Source organism: Siphateles boraxobius, unplaced genomic scaffold (genome assembly GCF_051911475.1).
Source record: "Siphateles boraxobius isolate OS27281-9 unplaced genomic scaffold, OSU_SipBor_1 54, whole genome shotgun sequence".
In the NCBI taxonomy this organism is placed as follows: Eukaryota; Metazoa; Chordata; class Actinopteri; order Cypriniformes; family Leuciscidae; genus Siphateles; species Siphateles boraxobius.
Window position 1 is genome coordinate 2,749,409 of NW_027509180.1, and position 20,679 is coordinate 2,770,087.

The following is a 20,679-nucleotide window of genomic DNA, read 5'->3' on the forward strand; positions in this document are numbered from 1 at the left end:
GGAGCAGTGTGAAGTTCCCTGCTGCTTCAAACGCTCCACTATCATTCCTGTCCCCAAAAAACCCAAAATCACTGGACTTAATGACTACAGACCTGTCGCTCTCACGTCTGTGGTCATGAAGTCGTTTGAAAGACTGGTGCTGGCCCACCTGAAGGACCTCACTGGACCCTTGCTGGATCCCTTTCAGTTTGCTTACAGAGCAAATAGGTCTGTGGATGATGCAGTCAACATGGGACTGCATTATATCCTGCAACATCTCGACAGACCAGGGACTTATGCAAGGATCCTCTTTGTGGACTTCAGTTCGGCCTTCAATACCATCATGCCTGGTCTTCTCACAGCCAAACTGACCCAGCTCTCCATACCATCCTCGATCTGTCAGTGGATCACCAGCTTCCTGACGGACCGGCAGCAGCGAGTGAGACTGGGGAAACACACATCCAAGACACTCACAATCAGCACCGGAGCCCCCCAAGGGTGCGTTCTCTCCCCACTGCTCTTCTCCCTGTACACTAATGACTGCACTTCTAAAGACCCCACTGTCAAGCTCCTGAAATTTGCAGACGACACCACTGTCATCGGTCTCATCCAAAACGGTGACGAGTCTGCTTACAGACTGGAGGTTGAACAGCTGGCTGCCTGGTGCAGTTATAACAACCTTGAGCTGAACACGCTCAAAACAGTGGAGATGATCGTGGACTTCAGGAGGAACAGCCCAGCACTCCCCCCACTCACCAACATGAACAGCACTGTGGAAGCAGTGGAGTCATTCAGGTTCCTGGGCACTATCATCTCTCAGGACCTGAAGTGGGACAATCACATTGACTCCACTGTGAAAAAGGCCCAGCAGAGACTGTACTTCCTTCGCCAGCTGAGGAAGTTCAACCTGCCACAGGATCTGCTGATTCAGTTCTACTCAGCCGTCATTGAGTCTGTCTTGTGCGCTTCCATCACTGTCTGGTTTGGTTCAGCTACCAAATCAGACATCAGGAGACTACAACGGACAGTCCGGACTGCGGAGAGGATCATTGGTGCCCCCCTGCCAAACCTCCAGGACCTGTACTCTTCCAGAGTGAGGAAGAGAGCAGGTAAAATCATCACAGACTCCACTCACCCTGGACACCACCTGTTTGAACTGTTACCGTCAAGACGGAGACTCAGATAACTGGCCACAAGAACATCTCGGCACAGGAACAGTTTCTTCCCACAGGCCATTTCCCTCCTGAACAGTTAACACTCCTCCCAAGGCATATGCCTGTAAGTGCAATACTCCCACTGTTTAGTGCAATATCCTACAACTCAGGTGATACTTATATGTAGATTTATTTATTTATAATATTCAAAACACTGTAAATAGGTTCATAATCTGTAAATCTGAAAATGTCTATTCTGACTAAACCAAACTGTGATAGTTTTATTATCATATATTTATATTTTTATTTTTATTTTTTTTATTCTTATAATTTGTAGTATTATGTTTCATGTTTCATGTTGTATTTGTATTTGTATAGTCCACTGGAAGCCTCAGTACCAAAACAAATTCCTTGTGTGTGCAAGCACACTTGGCAATAAAGCTCTTTCTGATTCTGATTCTGATTCTGATTCATATCCGATTTATTACCACATATGAGTGAGGCCTGAATCCGATCTGAGAAAATCGGAATACATGCGTTTTGTTCCTGCTTACACGTTCACCGGTCATATCCGATCTGTGCCACATGAGAGGAAAAAATCGGATTTAGGTCACTTGAACCATGCAGTGTAAATGGGTCCTTAAGAGTAAAACCAACCCTACAAAAACTCAGCCTAGACAACCACAGCAATCATGCTCTTTGAGCCATTTCCAAAAGATGCACACGTCACATCATTACACTGCACACATTGGTTCCAAATGGAAGAAAGACAAACTGCAAATAGCTTTTAATATATTTAAAAACTGTTTATCGATATACCAGAGTGCTGTTAAGAAAGCCAAGTCTCTCTATTTTTCTAACTTGATCAAGAAACTTCATCAAACTCCTAGAGTTCTTTTTTCGGTTATAAATTCGGTACTAAATCCTTCTGTACAGACTATCCATAATCCTACTAGTGCATTATGTGAGGACCTCTTTAATCATTTTGGGGCCAAAATTTCTAATCTAAGAGCTCAAATACAAGTGACCAATGATGAAATGATGAGTCCATCAGCCTCTTGGACTACTTTTAATTCTATCTCCCTGCAATCGTTAAAAGAGGTAACCTTAAAGCTAAAAACCTCCCCAAGCCCCCATGATATTATACACCCCCACTACTTGAAGCAATTAATTGATTTTCTAGGACCAGGGCTTGTATCTCTACTCAAATGTCTGTAATCAGGGTTGCAATCATCCCTGAGAGTTTAAAATGGCCACTGTCACCCCTGTGCTTAAGAAATCTTGGTAACGCTTCCTTTTACAGTCCTGTTACCCATGTACTTACTATGTACTTATTATAGTAATTATAATTACTGGGTAATAACTAGGTACTAACCCTGAACCTACCCCTAACCCATGTACTTACCTTATATTAGCCAGTACTTTCTAGGTAAGTACACTGTAAGTACACGTAAGTACTGTACTGTAAAAGGAAGCGTTACCGAAATCTTCACTGGATTCTTCTAATTTAGCAAATTTTCGGCCTGTTTCTGTTCAACCAATCATCTCTAAAGTGCTGGAAAAATTGCCTCCTTACAACTTCAGTCGTTTTTAACCAATAATCACATCTATGAGACCTTTCAATCAGGTTTTAAATCACTGCATAGTACTGAAACTGCCCTTGTAAGAGTTCTTAATGATATCCTAATGGCTACTGATTCTGGTGATTCTGTCATTTTAGTTATGCTGGACCTGTCTTCAGCTTTTGACACTGTTGATCATGCAATTCTCATCTCTCGCTTGGAGTCCTATGTGCGTCTGGGAGGGGCGGTTTTAAATTGGTTCAAATCTTTCATAACAAACAGAGCCTTCTCAGTTAAAATAGGAAATTTTACTTCCTCTTTACGCAAGTTAACCTGTGGTGTACCTCACGGGTCTGTTCTTGCACCTACTCTTTTCTCTCTCTATTTACTTCCCTTGGGGTCCATCTTTAGAAAACACAACATTTCTTTCCATTATTACGCTGATGATATGCAAATCTATCTGCCTTTGATCACAGAAAAAAAGGATGTTCTTAATAGTTTATCAGCATGTCTGGATGACATAAAATTATGGCTCTCAAAAAAATTTCTTTTCCTAAACTCAGATAAATCGGAAGTCATTAGCCGCGTTTCCACTGCCGGGCCAGGGCCGAGCCGTGCTAGTGCGTGCCAGGGCCAGTCGCGTTTCCATGGTCACTTCCGGGGCTTGATCGGGGCAACGGCCAGGATTTCTGGCCCGTCGAATACCTTGGGCCAAAGTGGGCCAGCTCGGGCTAGAGGCGTGCTCAAGGTAAAAGGCGGAGTTTATCGGTTTTATGGAACGTTATGATCTGAAGCAAGATGCACATTTCCCTTTTTTATATCGCGCAAAATAATCGCTGCAAAGCTCAACGTCAATTTGACGGCGTGTGAAGAAACGAGGATGTTATAAAATACATCGATGCTGAACTTTCTAAGCTAAGCATGCAGCGATCAACACTTCAAGTTCAGGAAAAAATAAAAAAAAGTTGCGGGCGCAGTATTGTTCAACGCGATAAAAACGCACAACGGACAAAGCGGAGATCAGAAAAAGAACTTTCCATGGTTCGACTTGATGGACGTGTGCTGGGTCACCGTCCCTCTCTTAGTGACAACTCGCAACTCGTCAAATGGGTTGGGTTGTATGTATGACGTTTGATCCAGAAAGGCGTGTTCGGGGCGGGGTTTAGGGCAGCGCTGCGGGGCTACTGGCCCGGCAGTGGAAACGCAAGCCCGGTGCTTAAGCCCCGAGGCCACTGGCTCGGCTCAGCTTGCCGTTAGCCCTGGCCCGGAGCTAGCCCGGCAGTGGAAACATGGCTATTGTCTTTGGCCCCTCTGAAACTAGAATACAAAACTTACCTAATCTTGGGTTCTTAAATCTTGCTATTTCATCACAAGTGCGAAATCTGGATGTGGAAATTGACACGGCTTGAAATTTGACTGGCAAATTGCCTCTGTAGTGGGCTCTATTTTTTTTTATCTTCGCTCTCTCTCTAAAATTAAAACCTTTCTTTCTAACGCCTCGTTAGAGGTTGCTATCCATACCTTTATTACATCTCGGCTGGATTACTGCAACTCTCTATATTATGGTGTTTCAAAGACTCAAATCTCCCGTCTACAAGTCGTTCAAAATGCAGCAGCTAGATTCCTGAAGGGATGTAAAAAGTTTTATTATGTTACACCCTTTCTGAGATCTCTACATTGGATACCTGTTCAGTATAGTACTGGTCTACAAATCTTCAAATAATCTTGCACCATCTTATCTGACAGACTTACTTCACCCATACACTCCTAAGCGAGGACTTAGATCGGGAAACAAACTCCTCCTTCACATTCCCAGAACCCGCTTGAAAAAAAGGGGAGATAGAGCCTTTGAAGTGGCTGGCCCCACTCTATGGAATAATCTCCCAACCCAAATTAAAATGGCTTCCACTTTATGGAAGCTGCCCTCAAAACTCATCTGTTTGTCTCGGCTTTTAACGCAATTTATCCTGTTTTTAATGTTTCTAAGTGATTATTGATTGTCTTTATTGTGTATCTATATTGTAATTATTGTACAGCACTTTGGTCGGCCGGCGGCCGGTAGTAATGTGCTTTAGAAATAAACGGAACTTGAACTTGAAACACTAAGGAAACTAAATTAATTTAATTAATTAATTAGTTGTTTAATTCAATTAATTATTTAATAATCAAATATTACGTCTAATACGTGTCACCAACACTGCCTCAGATGGGTGCTTGTCAGAATGTGTGACGTGCTCTTCCTGGAACAACGCACTGAAAACGGCAACTAAACCCGATGAATTCACAACGATTTAATAAAATAGTGTTCTCATGTTATGTAATATGACAGTCCCAAATTAATCATCGTTATTATTAGTCGTGCATTGCTACTTGAGCGGCGCGCGCTGACTGAATAACCGTTGAGCACTTTGCTAGCGCGTTATTTAACTCATCCTAGAAACGCATCCTAAATTAGATTAATCAGATATATACAAAATAAACATAATATTACAAATTATATCTGCACAAAATGACTTGAATGCACAAGTGAACTTGAACTGTTACTTGCCATTCAGAATTACTCATGTTGTGGACGCGCTCTTCCTGGAATAACACAACACGGCAACTAAACCCAAATAACTCACAATGTTTTATTACAATATTGTTCTCTTTATAATGTTATGCAATATGACAGTCCAATAGTCATTATTAGTCGTGCATTGCCGTTTGAGCTGCGTGCGCTAAAGATCATGCTTTAGCGTCAATTCTTAACCAAATGCATCCAATATTAGATAAATCTGATATAGGCGTACACAAAACAAACTATTACAACTTACAGTTGCACAAAACAAAAGGCTGCGAATGCTCACGTAAACTCATGGTCATGAATGATGAAGGTGTAAAATAGTCCCAAACATAACTCTGGCCTACTCGCTTGCATGTTTCGCGGTTGAGCAGCACACACGCGCACGAACCTGCTTAATCGATGACCGATAAGTTTTATAGATTAAATGTATTATCGACAATTAATCGATCGTCGATTAATCGTTAACATCCCTACAAGAAATGCAAAAATAATTTTGAACCTTGTTTTTTTTTTTTTAATGGTCAGATTCGTCACTTCAAAATATATGCAAGTTAGCACATTTAATTAGATATAGCCTGATTAGCATATTTAAACATAAAATTACAGAAAACTTGCAATACATTTTTCTCCTATTCATGTGAGTATTCAACTGATAAAGTTTCATGGTGGTATCTGTAAGTTAAATGTTTTACCCTATTCACCTGTAGTTTCTCGCCTTAATGAATAAATGTCATATTCCTTAGTTAATCTGATCGTGCCGTCGTGTTCATGCCACTATATCAGATATCAAGCAGATCCTCAGGAAAGAAGCATGATCATGCACGGATGGGATGAGTGATGGCATTTAGGGTAAACGTACCTATTAAGCTCACCAAAATCTACATTGAGACATTTTTTAGTGCACAAGATATTGGTTTTAGTACAAGAAGTTATTTTAAAATAAAATATTAATCTCTCACACTATAATATTTCATTTTATTTTAAATGACAAAAGTATTTCAATTAAGATGTACATCATTAAATATAAAAAGTCTGGCTGTGCTTAATGGGTACATTTTGTACCCTTTAAGCACACCCCTGTTCCCAATAAGCTCACAACATGTTTTATGTTTATTTTAAGCAACCTTTTTAAAGAATAATTGAAAAAAAAATGTATTTGAAGGTAGAGAGTCAATCACAGAAGCAACAGAACTCTAAAATCAAGCATAGATTCTAAAAGATCAGATCTGGTACTCCACTTGCGTCTAAAGCACAACTTACGCAACTGGTGGTAATTAAATTAACTGGCGTAAGCTAGTTTCTTTACTTCATAAAGTTTGAAATATGAATATTTTTGTTACACAAACTCATGGCTTTGCTTCAGAAGGCCTGTATTAACCCCCCGGAGCAGTGTGGAGCACATTTATGATGGATAGATGCACTTTTATGATGGTTGGATGCACTTTTATCATGATAAATGCACTTTTACGATGGACGGATGCACTTTTTTGAGCTTCAAACTGATGGTTGCAATTCACTGCCACTTTAAGGCTCGGAAGTGTCAGGGTGTTTATTAATATAACTCCGATTGTATTCTTCTGAAAGAAGAAAGTCATATACACCTATGGCTTGAGGGTGAGTAAATCATGGGGTAATTTTCATTTTAAAGTGAACTCCTTTAAACACCTCTGACTGGCCAATGCGTTCACACGCTCAATATAGCTATGTCTGTGATTGGCTACAATGATCAACACTTCAAAAACATGTCTTCACCTCGTGCTTTTCTTATCAGTGTTTGAAAGCAGGCGTCTATCAGAGGATCCCTAATATATCCACTGATTAACTGATCCGCTGATAGACGCCTGCTTTCAAATGCTCCCGTGTGTATGTGTAAGAGCTCTGAAGTCGTTATATTAGAATAAACTATAATTCTGTCTAGATTTTGTCATCTCAAGGCTGTGAAAAAAATAAGTTATTAATTATCTTATAAAGATTAACTTAAAGTGACAACCATCAAGTCTGTTTATAAGGTATTTACATAGACGTTCAATGTGGATGAGCTTAAAGGGAGCACACACTGAGCTTAATTGGAGCAGCAACAATTTTGAATTAATAAATATTACGTAAAATTTAAAGGACAATATTTTGCTAAATAAATAATCTAGGTCATGTATCATTTTAACACATATCTTAAAAAGAACAACTCTTATTTACAATATCTGTGAAATTATACTTTTTCTAATTGATGTCACACTGAAGCTCTGTGATTTTCATTGTATTGCACCCTTTAAAGCAGAACTCCGGGCAATTTTTAAGTTAATCTTGATCGTTAGACCTTTGTGAGTACTGACTATAGAAAAAAAAAACGAACCGGATTGGTGCTTGCTACGCGGAGCTGCGACCGCGAATGCCCAGAGCTCCCACCCAGCTAAAACGGCAGCTATGGGGGCATGGACATAAAGAGCGTTTTTGAGCCTCTTAACAGACACAAAATTCAATTAAAATGTCTGTCCAACATGAACAGGGACCCTACATGTGAACAAGATGCGTTTAGCAACTTAGCCATTGTTTCAACTCACCTAAATAGTCTTTTAGACGGCAAGCTGTAGTCTCGCGCTGCAGTCCCGTGCTGTAGCCGGAAAAGGTAAACAATGTCCAGGTGGGAGGAGCGTTGATCATGTGCGACGAGTTAAGATCAGAGTGGCTTACAAGTGAAGAAGAAATGGTTCGTGTTTGTGCCTTTCCGAATTGTGGCAACAGAATGCGAAAATATAAGAGCTTAAATTTTCATCGTCTTCCTTTCCATGACCTCGAGATTCTGCAGTTGTGGCTAGTTGTACTTCAACTTGATGTGCAAACTCCCGTAGTACTACGCGCTAAAGATTACCGCATTTGCAGCGAACACTTTGACAAGGATGACTACACACACTCAACATAGCGGGGCCGTTTGAAGAAAAATGCCATTCCATGTACGAAGACGGGTGCAACCACTGTGGAGGTAATGTAAACTTTATTTATCCTTCCATTTGGGCACACACGGCATGAGGAGAGATGTGCATGAATGTTTTTGTAATCTTATTTACAAAGCTTTAATTATTTCACAAGCTTCTTCGACTTGAATTGTAATTGTATTAACTTAAAAATTGCCCGGAGTTCTCCTTTAAGCTCACCTGATAATAATATGAAATATTATCAAAATTAAAGCAGTGTAAAATCACAGACCATCAATAAACTGTAAATTTATAATATTTTGGATTTAAAAGTACAAGCCATTAATGCCTGTGAAGTAATATATTAGTGTAGCACACAATCTTATACAGCTAGTAAGGTAACTATGTTCTGTAGCATCTGCGTTATGTTGCTAAAACTATCTTTTGGATCTATCGTAATTATTTCCCAGATCCATGTCACAGGTTATAATATGCAAAGGTCTAAACATTAATCTCTTAATTTTGCAGCAAGTAGTTATACTAACCAAAAATAAAGGCTTAAACATTTAAAAAATGCACTTTTAAGGGGCTCCCCTTTTGGTGAAAGTTTTCAGACAGCTTTCAAAATGGCCACCAGACAGTGTGAACAGATAGATACCCATATCTCAGTGTGCAATGGCCTGATTTGCTTGAAATTGCAGGAGGTATGTAGTAACATACACATCAATTGGTTAAGACATCAAGTAGGATAAAACATTATTTTTTTCTTATTATAATCTGATCTGAAATTTGGAAGTGTGCTTAATGGGTACTTGAGCTTAATAGGTACGTTTACCCTATTCTCTTTTAAAGAGGATTAGTATTAAGCAAAATTAGCAAAAACACAGAGAGCGTGAATGCTAAAAGGCATGAATGTAACGTACATAATTGCACATATAAATGTAGGCAACAAAATACATAACAGTGTTTCACAAAATATAACTATGGTTCAATCTTATTCATTACACAGCATGATAACCAAAATGACTTTATATTATAAAATATTTACACACATATTGTGTAATATGATGTGTTTATATGATGGTGTGTTGCAAGTATGCTTAGTACTTTTATTTGCATTTTCGTTAAGTTATATTCGGAGGAATATTTTGTTGCCTATGTGTATGGTAGCTTAACTGACGATGCTAGTCAAACAAATATTATAACCTCTGCTTTTCAATCACATTGAAACATAAAACAAATTATATAACCATTAAGAGCACAAACATACCTTTAAAGAAGAGTAGTACGAGGCGAAATAAGCAAAAACACAGCGGAAGACCTTCTCTCTCACTCCTGCATGGACAAACACACGCGCGAATGAAGCGATAGTTCGCTAAATACACGGATACACGTCATGAAGTATTTATCAACAAAGTTTTAACACGATATTCACTGATAAAGAGGCGGTAAATAGGACATATGTTTGAGTATGAGCTAGTGAAAGACACTGAGTTCTGCTTTCACAGTGAGACTGAGAGCGAATGATTAAAGGGGAGAGAAAGCACTTCCTAATGGGCGTTTCACACCGCGAGCTGGAGCTCCGCGTCAGACTCGCGTCAGCTTCTTCATATAAAGGAGCAAGTCTTTACAAACACTATACATTATTTTTTAGAAGTTGGTCATTTATAAACTTGATAGCCCTAGTGAAAAAAGTAGCCGATTTGCAATGTACTATTGAAAAAACTGAATATATTTCAAATACAATAAAGTATACAATCAAAGTAATTTTACTTTAGTATATTTTCTAAACAAATATATATACATTAGAAAAATATACTTGAGGTGAAAATTCCGTTTATTTTTTTAAAGTGTATTTATTTGCACTTTATTAAAAATATTTTTTAGGTTTAACTGTGTGCTTAATAATTGTGACAATGCATTGTAAGTATACTTTCAAAATACATTATAGTATATTATATAAGTATTTTGCACAAAGTATAGCTTAGTTTAATAAGTTTTATTTGTTTCATAATGTCCATCTGTTATTGAGGAGAACCTTGTGGGCAAGAGCGTTGTCATGTTCTGTGGGAGACCCGAGTTCAAGACCGGTTAGAGGACCTTTTCTGATCTCCTCGCCCTTCTTTCTCTCCCACCTCTCTTTTGTCCAGCTACTGTCCTATTCTAATAAAAGGCGAAAACACCAAAAATATGTTTTTACTATCACTAATAGAATACGTAATTAGTCTCTACACAGGCATATACTTAAAGTATACTTTACTTGAAGTTGTTCCAATTTAGTACACTAAATACACTTAAAGTTATGCTTTACTACAATTGTATAACAACTAAAATATACTTAGTACAAAATTAGTTGTTTCAAAATAGCACACTTCAAGTTAACTAATCATTAACACACTTGAAGTAAACTGATAATTAGTCTGGCTGCAAGTATACTTAGCATTTTTCTTCTTCACCATGGAGTCTTGAAAGTTTGTTAAGATGGGGAGGTGTCCAACATTCGCATGTAGGCCTACATGGTAAACAACACAAACAACCAAGAATAAAGCTCTGACCTTGTCGTTTCTCCCTCACAGAACAAAAATATATCGGAATATACTGCAAAATATAATGCAATATATTACGTATAGTGTAGTGTCTGAAGTGTTTCTTTTTAACTATTTATAGGCTGCCTGCTATCTAGGCTATTGTTATTATTTTATGCAGCACTGCACATAGCCTATATGCCTACAAGGCACAACAAACCTGGTGTTCATTATATAGGCTATATATATATGTGTGTGTGTGTGTGTGTGTGTGTGTGTGTGTGTGCATTTTGTAAATTTTAAGAAGCAGTTTTAACCAGAAAATTCTCAAATGTATTCCCAAAATCGTACAGCCCTATAGTTTCTACAGAAATCAGCATGTTTTATTTTATTTTTACAGAGACCAGATGCCCCACTGATGAGTCCTGCTGACTTCAACATTCACATGAGTCTCTGTACATGAACATGGCAAAGTCAAAAATCAAACACCTTGGAAATGACAGGTATGTGTTTTTCAGGAATGGCACAAAGATTTGTGACTGTCCAAGTCTCTGTCTTTAGATCTGTCTCTGTTCAATAATGTGATTTTATTTGTCATGTGTTGTGTATCTTTGGATTATGTTGTGTTGGAAATAAATCCCAACAATCAAAAAGCGATTCTTTTTTTTAAGTCTCTCCTCATTCTTTGTGCAAGGCTCCTCATAATGATATGGCCTGATAGCACCTTATAGGGCCATTAGGGGGGGGTCTTTGTCTTTCTCAGGTGTAAAACACTACATATTAATGGACTGTTCACGCCTTCTCGCATAAAGCTTTCTTTCACAAAACATGTCTTACAAATTTTAAATCAATATAGTCTTATCTGAATGAGTAGTCAGGATGATTTTCACATAGTTTTGGAGCAAATATTCTAGGCCACGTGATACAATTTTCAAAAGTCTTGTGAAGAAATAATCAGTATGGGTTTCATGACCTTCTTTCAGTGACAATTTATTTTTGTTTTTTCACAAACCACGCATAAACGTCATTATCTTAAAACTACAAACTTTTACATACATGCTGCTGACATATTACTGTAGCAGAGTTTGTGCTGAATACAGTGTAATCAGACTTTAGCCATGAAAATGTCACAAGTATCAGAAATAAGCACAAATGTCAGAGCATGTCAGAACACTTCCAGGACCCAGAAAACACCTCAGCGCTGTGTTCTCCTCACTCCTGGTCCGTTCTCGTTCATGTTAGGTGTGTTTGTATCCTCTGCCCGTCTGCCAGCTTGTTTGTTGTTTTGCTTTATTGAGTAAAAGTATATTGCTTTTGGAAATCCTGATCTCCTCGTCTTTCCCTGCATACACCAACCGTAACAATTATCACGGACCGGGTGGATTTAAATCTATTTGCCGGACCAGGTTGATTTAAATATATTATCACGGACCGGGTGGATTTTGAAGGAGCTGGATTGGAATCCACTGTAATGATTGATTATAATTAATGTATTAATATATATTTTTCCTTCTAAATATCAAATGAGTTGAATGACTTCTCTGGAGATTTTACTTTATTTATATAAGTTACCAGTGTGATTACTGAAATGTTCTTTTCATGTATTCTTTAATGTCTGTATTTGATATCTGAATGCAGTGCTTGCTTATTTAACCCAGCTTCCAGAAATGAAATAGGGACTTGTTTTGTGTTTGAGAAAGGTCTTCAATGTGTTAAAACATATAGGGGTCATTGAAGCCAATAGTTTAAGGGACCATTTCTTTGTTAAAGCCTTACTTTCCAGTTAGACTAAAGTTTAGCTATCCTTGAGAGAAAGAACGCATTATCTTGATGTTTTGAGAGGACTCTCCTGTTTATAGTGAGAGCCTGGCCAAATCCAACCTTGGAAAAGCTGTGTGTCGGTGTGTGTGTTAGTCTTCTTGGTCACAGGTTAAGGAACCACTGGCATTATTGGAGATTGACTGAGTTGTTGTTCTGGACATGCTGGCGCCCAGCAACCCAAATCTGCGACCTGGAAGGTCATGACGTGCCTAACTTCAGCTGCATAATCGATGGAGATATGCTTCAGTCTATCTGTATATGTGTGGAAAATTACTGTGTTTATCTATTTCATAGCCAATGAGAATCATTCATCCTGTAAGCAATGACGTAGCTTAGACCTTGGAAATCGTATAACTGCTGTGATCTTTGTAACTGTAAGCGGGGGCGGCCTACGAATTCCTGTGCGAGTATTGAAGCTGACTTCTGCTGATGAAACTGCAAACTATCTTCAGTAAATATTTTCGTTAATTTTTTATAATTCTGACTCTGGGTCTTCATTCTTCATATCTGGTTCTGGGTCTTTAACTGTATACCCCTTACAATTTAAATCTAATGGCCGGACCGGGGTTGATTTAAATATATTGTCCTGGACCGGGTTGATTTCCCGGACCTGTGACTCTGACAGCAAACATGAAGCTGCGAAAAACATGTTAAACAGTTTTCAAGGGGTCATATAATGCTATTTTCATACAAGTTAATTTGATTATTTAGGGTCTAAATGAAAAGTTAGTAATATACTTTAATTAAAAATTTTCGTTAGTATTGTAAGAAAACACTAATTTTACCTGGTCAAAAACAGCTCTGTTTTCAGCACGCCATTTCAGTACATATGCCTTTAAAATGATAATGAGCTTCGCTCACTCCGCCCCTCTGTTCTGCGGGCGTTCATAACAGCGTTATGACCCCACCGCACGTGGAGTGTTTCCTTGACAACAGTTGAGGGTATAGGAAAAAAATGGCAGCTGGAGTCTCTGAGGAGGGCACATCTGTGCAACCGTATCCAGTGTTGCCGGATTGGGCGGGTTCCCGCCCAATTGGGCGATTTTGAATTTGATTGTGTGGGTAGAAAAGGGTTTGGGCGGGTGGTCAAAATTTGGGCTGGTTTGGGGTCATTTCGGCGGTTTTCAAACATCTACATTTTAAAGTCTAATTGGTTAAAAAAAATGAAACTAAAGTGCTTGTAGTCCATAAAATCAGTCATCATGACATTATTGTACACTCACACTCATGCAGAGTCAGCTGGCGTTGGGCAGCCTAACTGGAGCCCACAACCTAAACCAAACTGGGGCCCATAATAACCCCATCAAAGTGCCCACTCTGAGCCCATGCCCACATGACACCCATATAACCCTGAGAAAACCCAGGTGGGCCCCACATGGACATGTTGGCTGGGGGAGGACGTCTATATTCCGATTGGTTGCTGGCTTTTGCCGCTGAACCGCGTCATAGCTCATTACCATAAAGTTGAGCTACTTTCAACTTTCTGATTGACGCTCAAGACGCTCAAAACGCGATGCCGATGGATTTGACGCTCCTTGCAGCTGAGAGAAGCCAGCTTCCATTGAAAATGAATGACTTCCGGTAGCTTTGGAAGCTCAAGTCGGCGGCGGTGTGAACGTAGCCTACAGTAATAAGCGTTTGCACCACTCGCTGACTGGGATGCAGAAATATGTTACTGGGAACACAATTAGTGCTGCTTCGAGGCTTCACTTCTAATGTACGACATTTGAGAGATGCAAATCTAGCAGCTGATCACATGACGCATTAAACGTTCACATCACACCGGTGTTGTCATATAATGGGCGCTGAGCCAGAATATTGATAAACAGGCTCGTGGCCATAAATCAACTTCATTGAACAAACACTCTGTTTCTCTGTTGCTGTCTGGTGTTTGTGTGCATTATAATGTGTTTCTCATGAGGGTTTATAATGTGTTCAGCTCATGAGTGTTCATTGTAGTTCAGTTCTTCATAAATCATGTTTCCTCTGAATATCATTGTAAATGACTCAGAAACATCCAGATCACTTTCACATTGTGCTGACAAATATTATCAATTATAGTTTTACTGACTGCTGTGTGTTTGTAGCGATTAATGTTTTATTAGGCCCAGTTTTACAGACAGGGTTTAGATTACGCCAGGATTAGGCCTTAGTTCAATTAGGATATTTAAGTAGTTTTTATAAAAAATAAACATTACTGGTGTGCATCTTGAGACAAACCAATGACACTGGCATATTTTAAGTTCTGCTTTCAGTTAAGACAGCTCAAACATGCAGTTTACTCTGGGACTAGATTAAGCCTTGTCTGTGAAACTAGGGGTTTAACTTGTTTAATACACCTGGCTTTGCCTCAATTTTACATTCATACTCAATATTTTCTGTCTCTTTCAGAGATGTCGGCGATCAGCTCCAGTCCAGATGATCCAGTGATCCGGGGTCTTCTGATGGGCAGAAACGGCTCTGGGAAAAGCTCATCTGGAAACACTATACTGGGAGAAAAGATGTTCCTCCACAGGAACGAGGAGGAGATCCTGGAATATATTAAACGTTAATGAGCTGGAGGATCTGGATCAGGCCATTGATGAATATCCACAACACCAAGATCATGAGGATCTCCAGCGACTGGTGACTGAATGTGGAGGAAACTTTCAATGACTTTCAAACAGTCGTATGAAGGCAGATCTTGTAATCAGAGCTACAGGGAAACTAGCAGAACAGACCATGTGTAGAGTTCAGTGAGAGACTAATTAATCATCAAACATGACAAACTTATACTTATTAATAATGATTTGTCTTTTTTCTTATTGTCCATATACTGAAATCATCTATGAAATATAATCTTACATAATTCAAGCATATTTAGACCATGATGTCACTTCCTGGTTTGTATGAAGATCTGTTTCAGAAGATGTCAAAAATTAAACGAGCCAGTTTACCGCACAAATTGTTGTATTGTGTTTGAGTGTGAGATTAAAACAAAAAATGTTTATGATTTTTTTAATTGATAATATTTTTGCGGGTATAATTTTGTTGATAGTGTTCTTGAGCTGTGGAAGAACATTCATGCTGCGCTTGTACATTAAACAGTCTATATACAAGCACCTGTTTATATAAATGTATATCCTGAAACTTGTCTTTTTAAAGAGTGTCTGATCCTCACAGTTTTCATCTGGCATTGGGTCAGGAATTGACTGAATAATCTCATCAACCCTCTGCTGGTAGATGCTGGAACAACACCATCATGGCAGTAAAATGAGTTCTTCATTGACTGAAAATGCGATAAAGGCAATGATTCATGTAAAATGTTAGTGTTTATGTGTGTTTAAAATCTGCAAAATAAAGAGAAATAGGACTATCACATATACAAATCCTCAAATGATCTCTTTTAGATGATTTAACTGAGAGAGTTACTCGGAGAATAGAGAAAGCTCAGATATAAGACTCTGAAATGGACTTCAAGTGTAGCATTCAGTGTGATTTCCAGATGATGCTGATTTGCAGATGCATTTGAACACATTCAGAGAATAGCTCTGTTCTCAGAATAGGTTAAACGCTGATAAAGCTGTGGAGATGATTCGAGGAAGTGTCTAGAGACTGTGAAACATGCTGTCGAAAATGTTCAGCATTGCCCGTAAGTGGTAATGGACTCTCTTGTCTAGTGTTTAGTGCTGTTATCATTCAGAAGGTCATGGATCAGTCCTTCTTTGTAAAAAAATAATTGAAAATCAGTAATATTGTTTTCCAGAAAACAGGTTTGTAGTTACTGCCAAATGTACTTCTGGTTTCCAGAGGCGGCTGGTGGATTTTAAAATAGAGGAGGCACAAAACATTTTTCGGTCTTTTTAACTGCTTTAAAATGGCTTTTTTGGTCACTTATATACCTGAATATTTATAGAAAACGACACGACATCAAGACAATATAAAAGTTCACTCACCTAGTCCTATCACTTAAAATGAGAATCCATCCTCCTGTCCTTTTAAATGTCCGTGTTAAAAGAGCACTTTCAGTCGTTTAGTTACATGTATGGTCTGTCTCCTAGGTTTCATGGTGTTTTTGGTTTAGTCCTGTGACCAGTCAGTCTAATGAGTGATCTCCTTCACCTGTGTCCTGGTAATTATCTAATTAATTTCATTTTGTTTGCTCTGTGTATTTAGACTCTGTGTTCTCTCTCAGTCTTCATCTGTTCTCGTCAATGTTATACTGTTATGTGAGTTTCCAGTCTGTTCTCCTGAGTTTTGTCAATAAATACCGTTACTTCTATTCTCCTTCGTCATCATGCTTTTCACTACACACCGCGATGTGACACGTTTAGTGAAGCTGATTGCTGTAGCTTATTTCCATCTTGGGAATGGGGTCAGAGATGAGGAACGATCCCAGCTTTTTCCCTCTGAACTTCCAGCACTGTACCTTTCAGAGTTGAGAAGCAACATCCAAACAAATCATGGAAACCTAAGGCCTTCTTCTCAGTCAACAGAACAGAGGTAGAAAACTCTGGAAATCTCTAAAACTCTGACAAGAGGACCCAGATAAACAATGCCCTCTTCACAAAAGACCTCATTCGCTAAAAAGTGTAGAGCTTTCAGAAGTAAAACCCTTGTAGAGTGAAAACGATTTCTTTGTCACAGCACTCTATATGCATCAGATGTTGTGCTTCAACAGCATTTTACACTGATGATTGTAGAGCTGTAGTGCATTGTGAGGAATGTAATAGTGATCGCCACATCTCAGCTCTTATAGCAGATTCTTCTACACTGAATCATGTGCATCAGCTCAACTATACCTCTATGTGTACTGAAGTGTGTGGAGGACGACTCAGTGGCAAATCCTGCTCTAAAATCCAAAGGGACATCCCGAAAGAAAGTGAGAATTAAAGATTAGAGAATTGAGATCAACCGTCTTTGATATTTTCAAAACCCAAGGTGATGCTTGTCCATTTACACGTCAGACGTGCTCTGGAACGACAGATTCTGCAGGAAGAAGAGCAAGTGGTTTCATTGTAGAATCGGCAGATGTAGAAGTTCGCTTATCACTACCAACTCTCACTGAATGTGACTTAATTCCTATAACAGGGATGAGTCCCGACTCCATAAGCTCACCCCATCTTAAAGCTGTAGAAGACCAGATCAGTGTAATGCTCATCACAATGAACCCTTCGCTAAACGTTTGGCCTTAGTTGGTAACTGACTAGTTTATTGTGTGTGAATCGAAACATTCAACAACTATGAGGGTAAATTTCAGCTGACAAATATGAATATTTTGTTCTCAAATTCAAATCTACAAGCTCTCGAATTTTGCTACACTTTTACCTTCATACAACTATTAATTTAAAACGTGAATTCTAACTTTGAAACTTTCCAGCTAACAAGAGCAAGTTTAGATATGTCTGTTTCTACAGGAATGGAAGAGACAAAAACGTTTCTTTTAACCCATGATTTTTCATGCTCTTTATTGTCACATGTGAACAAAAGAAAGAAATAACTGACATTTAATTGCGTGACATTTACACACTGCAAAGTAAAATTTTAGAATATTTTATGGCAATATAATGTGAGCAGACATAGATATACAACAGCTGATATACAAGCTGAAGCAAGAGGATCGTTTCAGCATGAGCTTCGGCATGAAGAGGAAGGTTTGCAGACAGAAATCCAGCAGATACACATCTTGTGAGACACTAGATTGAGTCTGGCCTGTATGAAAACACACCAGGACTTCAATCTCTAACTTTACTGTAGCTGTGATGATATAGATGAGATTCTGTGCTCTGACCAGATGATGATTCACATTCATATTCACAGGACATTCAACAAATATCTGCTCGTTAACACACATAAATAATTCCCCCAAACACCAGATATCCTGATATGATGAGCTCATGATCTGTATCATTAATGTTTATTTGTGAAGGTCTTGTTCTAGTTCACAGAGGCGTAAAGTTCATCCTGCGGTTTATCTTCTCTTCCTCTGACGGCAGCATAAGTCACTGTATCATTATGATCCTGAAAGAACAGCACAGATTCTGTCCATCAATGTTTGAACTGCAGCAATTACTATTATTATTATTATTATTATTATTATTATTATTAATATTATTAGAGCATGAGCTTCATTTATCTGACAGTCAAACTCATGTGCTGGTATCGACTCACATTGAGAGATTTTACTGGTTTTATATTGAAAGAAGTGACCTCAGAATAAGTCACATCATCTGTCTGCTCCTAAACATCAATGCAAACATGCAGAGAGTCAAGTTTAACACACAGAACACACATATCTCTCACTGTAATATGTAGAATAACACATTATAGAACAGACATATCTCTCACTGTTATATGTAGAATAACACATTCACGAGTTCACACTTACATCAATTAAACAGAGTAAAGATTATGCGTATTTGGCGTGCTGTCCGGGGGGAGGGCTCCGAGCTCGGAATTTTGCCCGAACCCAGAGTACTCCCCACGTTGTTGTAAGAGTATTACGACTATAAGTGAGGAGATGGGGTGGTGGAGGGATGCTGTTAAACTGTCAATGAACGGAGGTAAGTTTGCTGTATATATACACAGCGCTTACCTCGTTGATTAAGCACCACTCGTGTCTAATTAGGTTTGATTATCTGAATGTGCTCCACGTGTGTTTAATTAGGTTTAATTATCTGAACGTGCTCCTCCCGAACTTTGTTAATAAAACATCATTTATTGAACAGACAGTGACTGTAATGTTTGATGATTTAGTGACTCACATCAGCTCTTGGATCAGGAGGAATGGACATGTTGATCGTCTCATACGTCCCTTTATGTTCATTCTCATCTTTGACCTTCAGAACAAACAGTTAAACTGCACGAATTACACTTTATTGAGCTTTAAAGACATTAATTAAATCTAAATCACTGCATTACTGAACTCACCGCAGAGTCGCCAGTCCCTCTTTTATTATCTGAAAACAAGTGCCTCATGAAATATGAGATTTTATGGACAATCAGATTTTGTTGAAGCATTAAAATGAATAATAAAAATGATTGTTGACTTGATAACTTGTTGAGATTGACATTACAGGATTTCTCAGCAGGAATAAACTTCTGTTTGAGAATTTAATATAATCTACGTTTCTATGATACATTAGATTAAAAAGTTTGTCGAGGCAAACTTCAAGTTGGCTTGTGAAAGTTTGGACCAGAAAGTTTGAAGAAGTTTAAACCAGTTTGAAGTTTAAAGTAGTTTATAGTTTAAATTAGTTTTGAAGTTTAAAGTAGTTTAAAATTTAAATTAGTTTCAAGTTTAAAGTAGTTTAAAGTTTAAAGTTGCTAGGGTGTTTCTATTGGGTTGCTAAGGTGTTCTGGGTGGTTGCTAGGGTATTCTAGGTGGTTGCTATGGTGTTGCTATGCGGTTGCTAGGGTATTCTAGGCGGTTGCAATGGTGTTGCTAGGCGGTTGCTAAGGTATTTTGAGTGGTTGCTAGGGTGTTCTGGGTGGTTGCTAGGCAGTTGCTAAGGTTTTCTGGGTGGCTGCTAGGGTGTTCTGGGTGGTTTCTAGGGTGTTCTAAGGTATTTTGGGTGGTTGCTGGGGTGTTCTGGGTGGTTGTTAGGCAGTTGCTATGGTGTTCTAAGGTATTTTGGGTGGTTGCTAGGGTGTTGCTAGGGTGTTCTAAGGGGTTTTTGGGTGGTTGCTATGGTGTTGCTAGGATGTTCTAAGGTATTTTGGGTGGTTGCTATGGTGTTGCTAGGGTGTTCTAAGGTATTTTGGGTGGTTAATAGGGTGTTCTGGGTGGTTGTTAGGCAGTTGCTAGGGTGTTCTGAGTGGTTGCTATGGTGTTGCTAGGATGTTCTAAGGTATTTTGGGTGGTTGCTATGGTGTTGCTAGGATGTTCTAAGGTATTTTGGGTGGTTGCTATGGTGTTGCTAGGGTGTTCTAAGGTATTTTGGGTGGTTAATAGGGTGTTCTGGGTGGTTGTTAGGCAGTTGCTAGGGTGTTCTGAGTGGTTGCTATGGTGTTGCTAGGATGTTCTAAGGTATTTTGTGTGGTTGCTATCTGAACATGTTTTTTTTGCTCATCTGAACTAAATCTGAAAACTCACCAACTCTTTTTCTGCAGATCAGCCAGAGAAGAGCAAGAAGGAGAACAGCGACTGCAGCGACAGAAATCACTATGACTGAAGAAGAGATC

At 38.8% G+C, this 20,679-nt stretch overlaps 2 protein-coding genes across 2 annotated transcripts in view; both read right to left on the reverse strand.

Annotated features, from left to right (window-relative positions):
• LOC143714465 (uncharacterized) overlaps positions 1-20,679 on the reverse strand; it is a 318,540-nt gene that overhangs the window by 225,066 nt on the left and 72,795 nt on the right. The window lies entirely within an intron of this gene.
• LOC143714456 (uncharacterized) overlaps positions 18,337-20,679 on the reverse strand; it is a 49,687-nt gene continuing 47,344 nt past the window's right edge. Inside the window, exons 5-9 of the mRNA XM_077205674.1 lie at positions 20,591-20,665; positions 19,426-19,454; positions 19,260-19,334; positions 18,667-18,735; positions 18,337-18,516 (exon numbers count right to left, since the gene is read on the reverse strand). Of these exons, the coding sequence (XP_077061789.1) occupies positions 18,433-18,516; positions 18,667-18,735; positions 19,260-19,334; positions 19,426-19,454; positions 20,591-20,665 (332 nt within the window). The 3' untranslated portion in view covers positions 18,337-18,432. The remainder of the gene's footprint in view (positions 18,517-18,666; positions 18,736-19,259; positions 19,335-19,425; positions 19,455-20,590; positions 20,666-20,679) is intronic.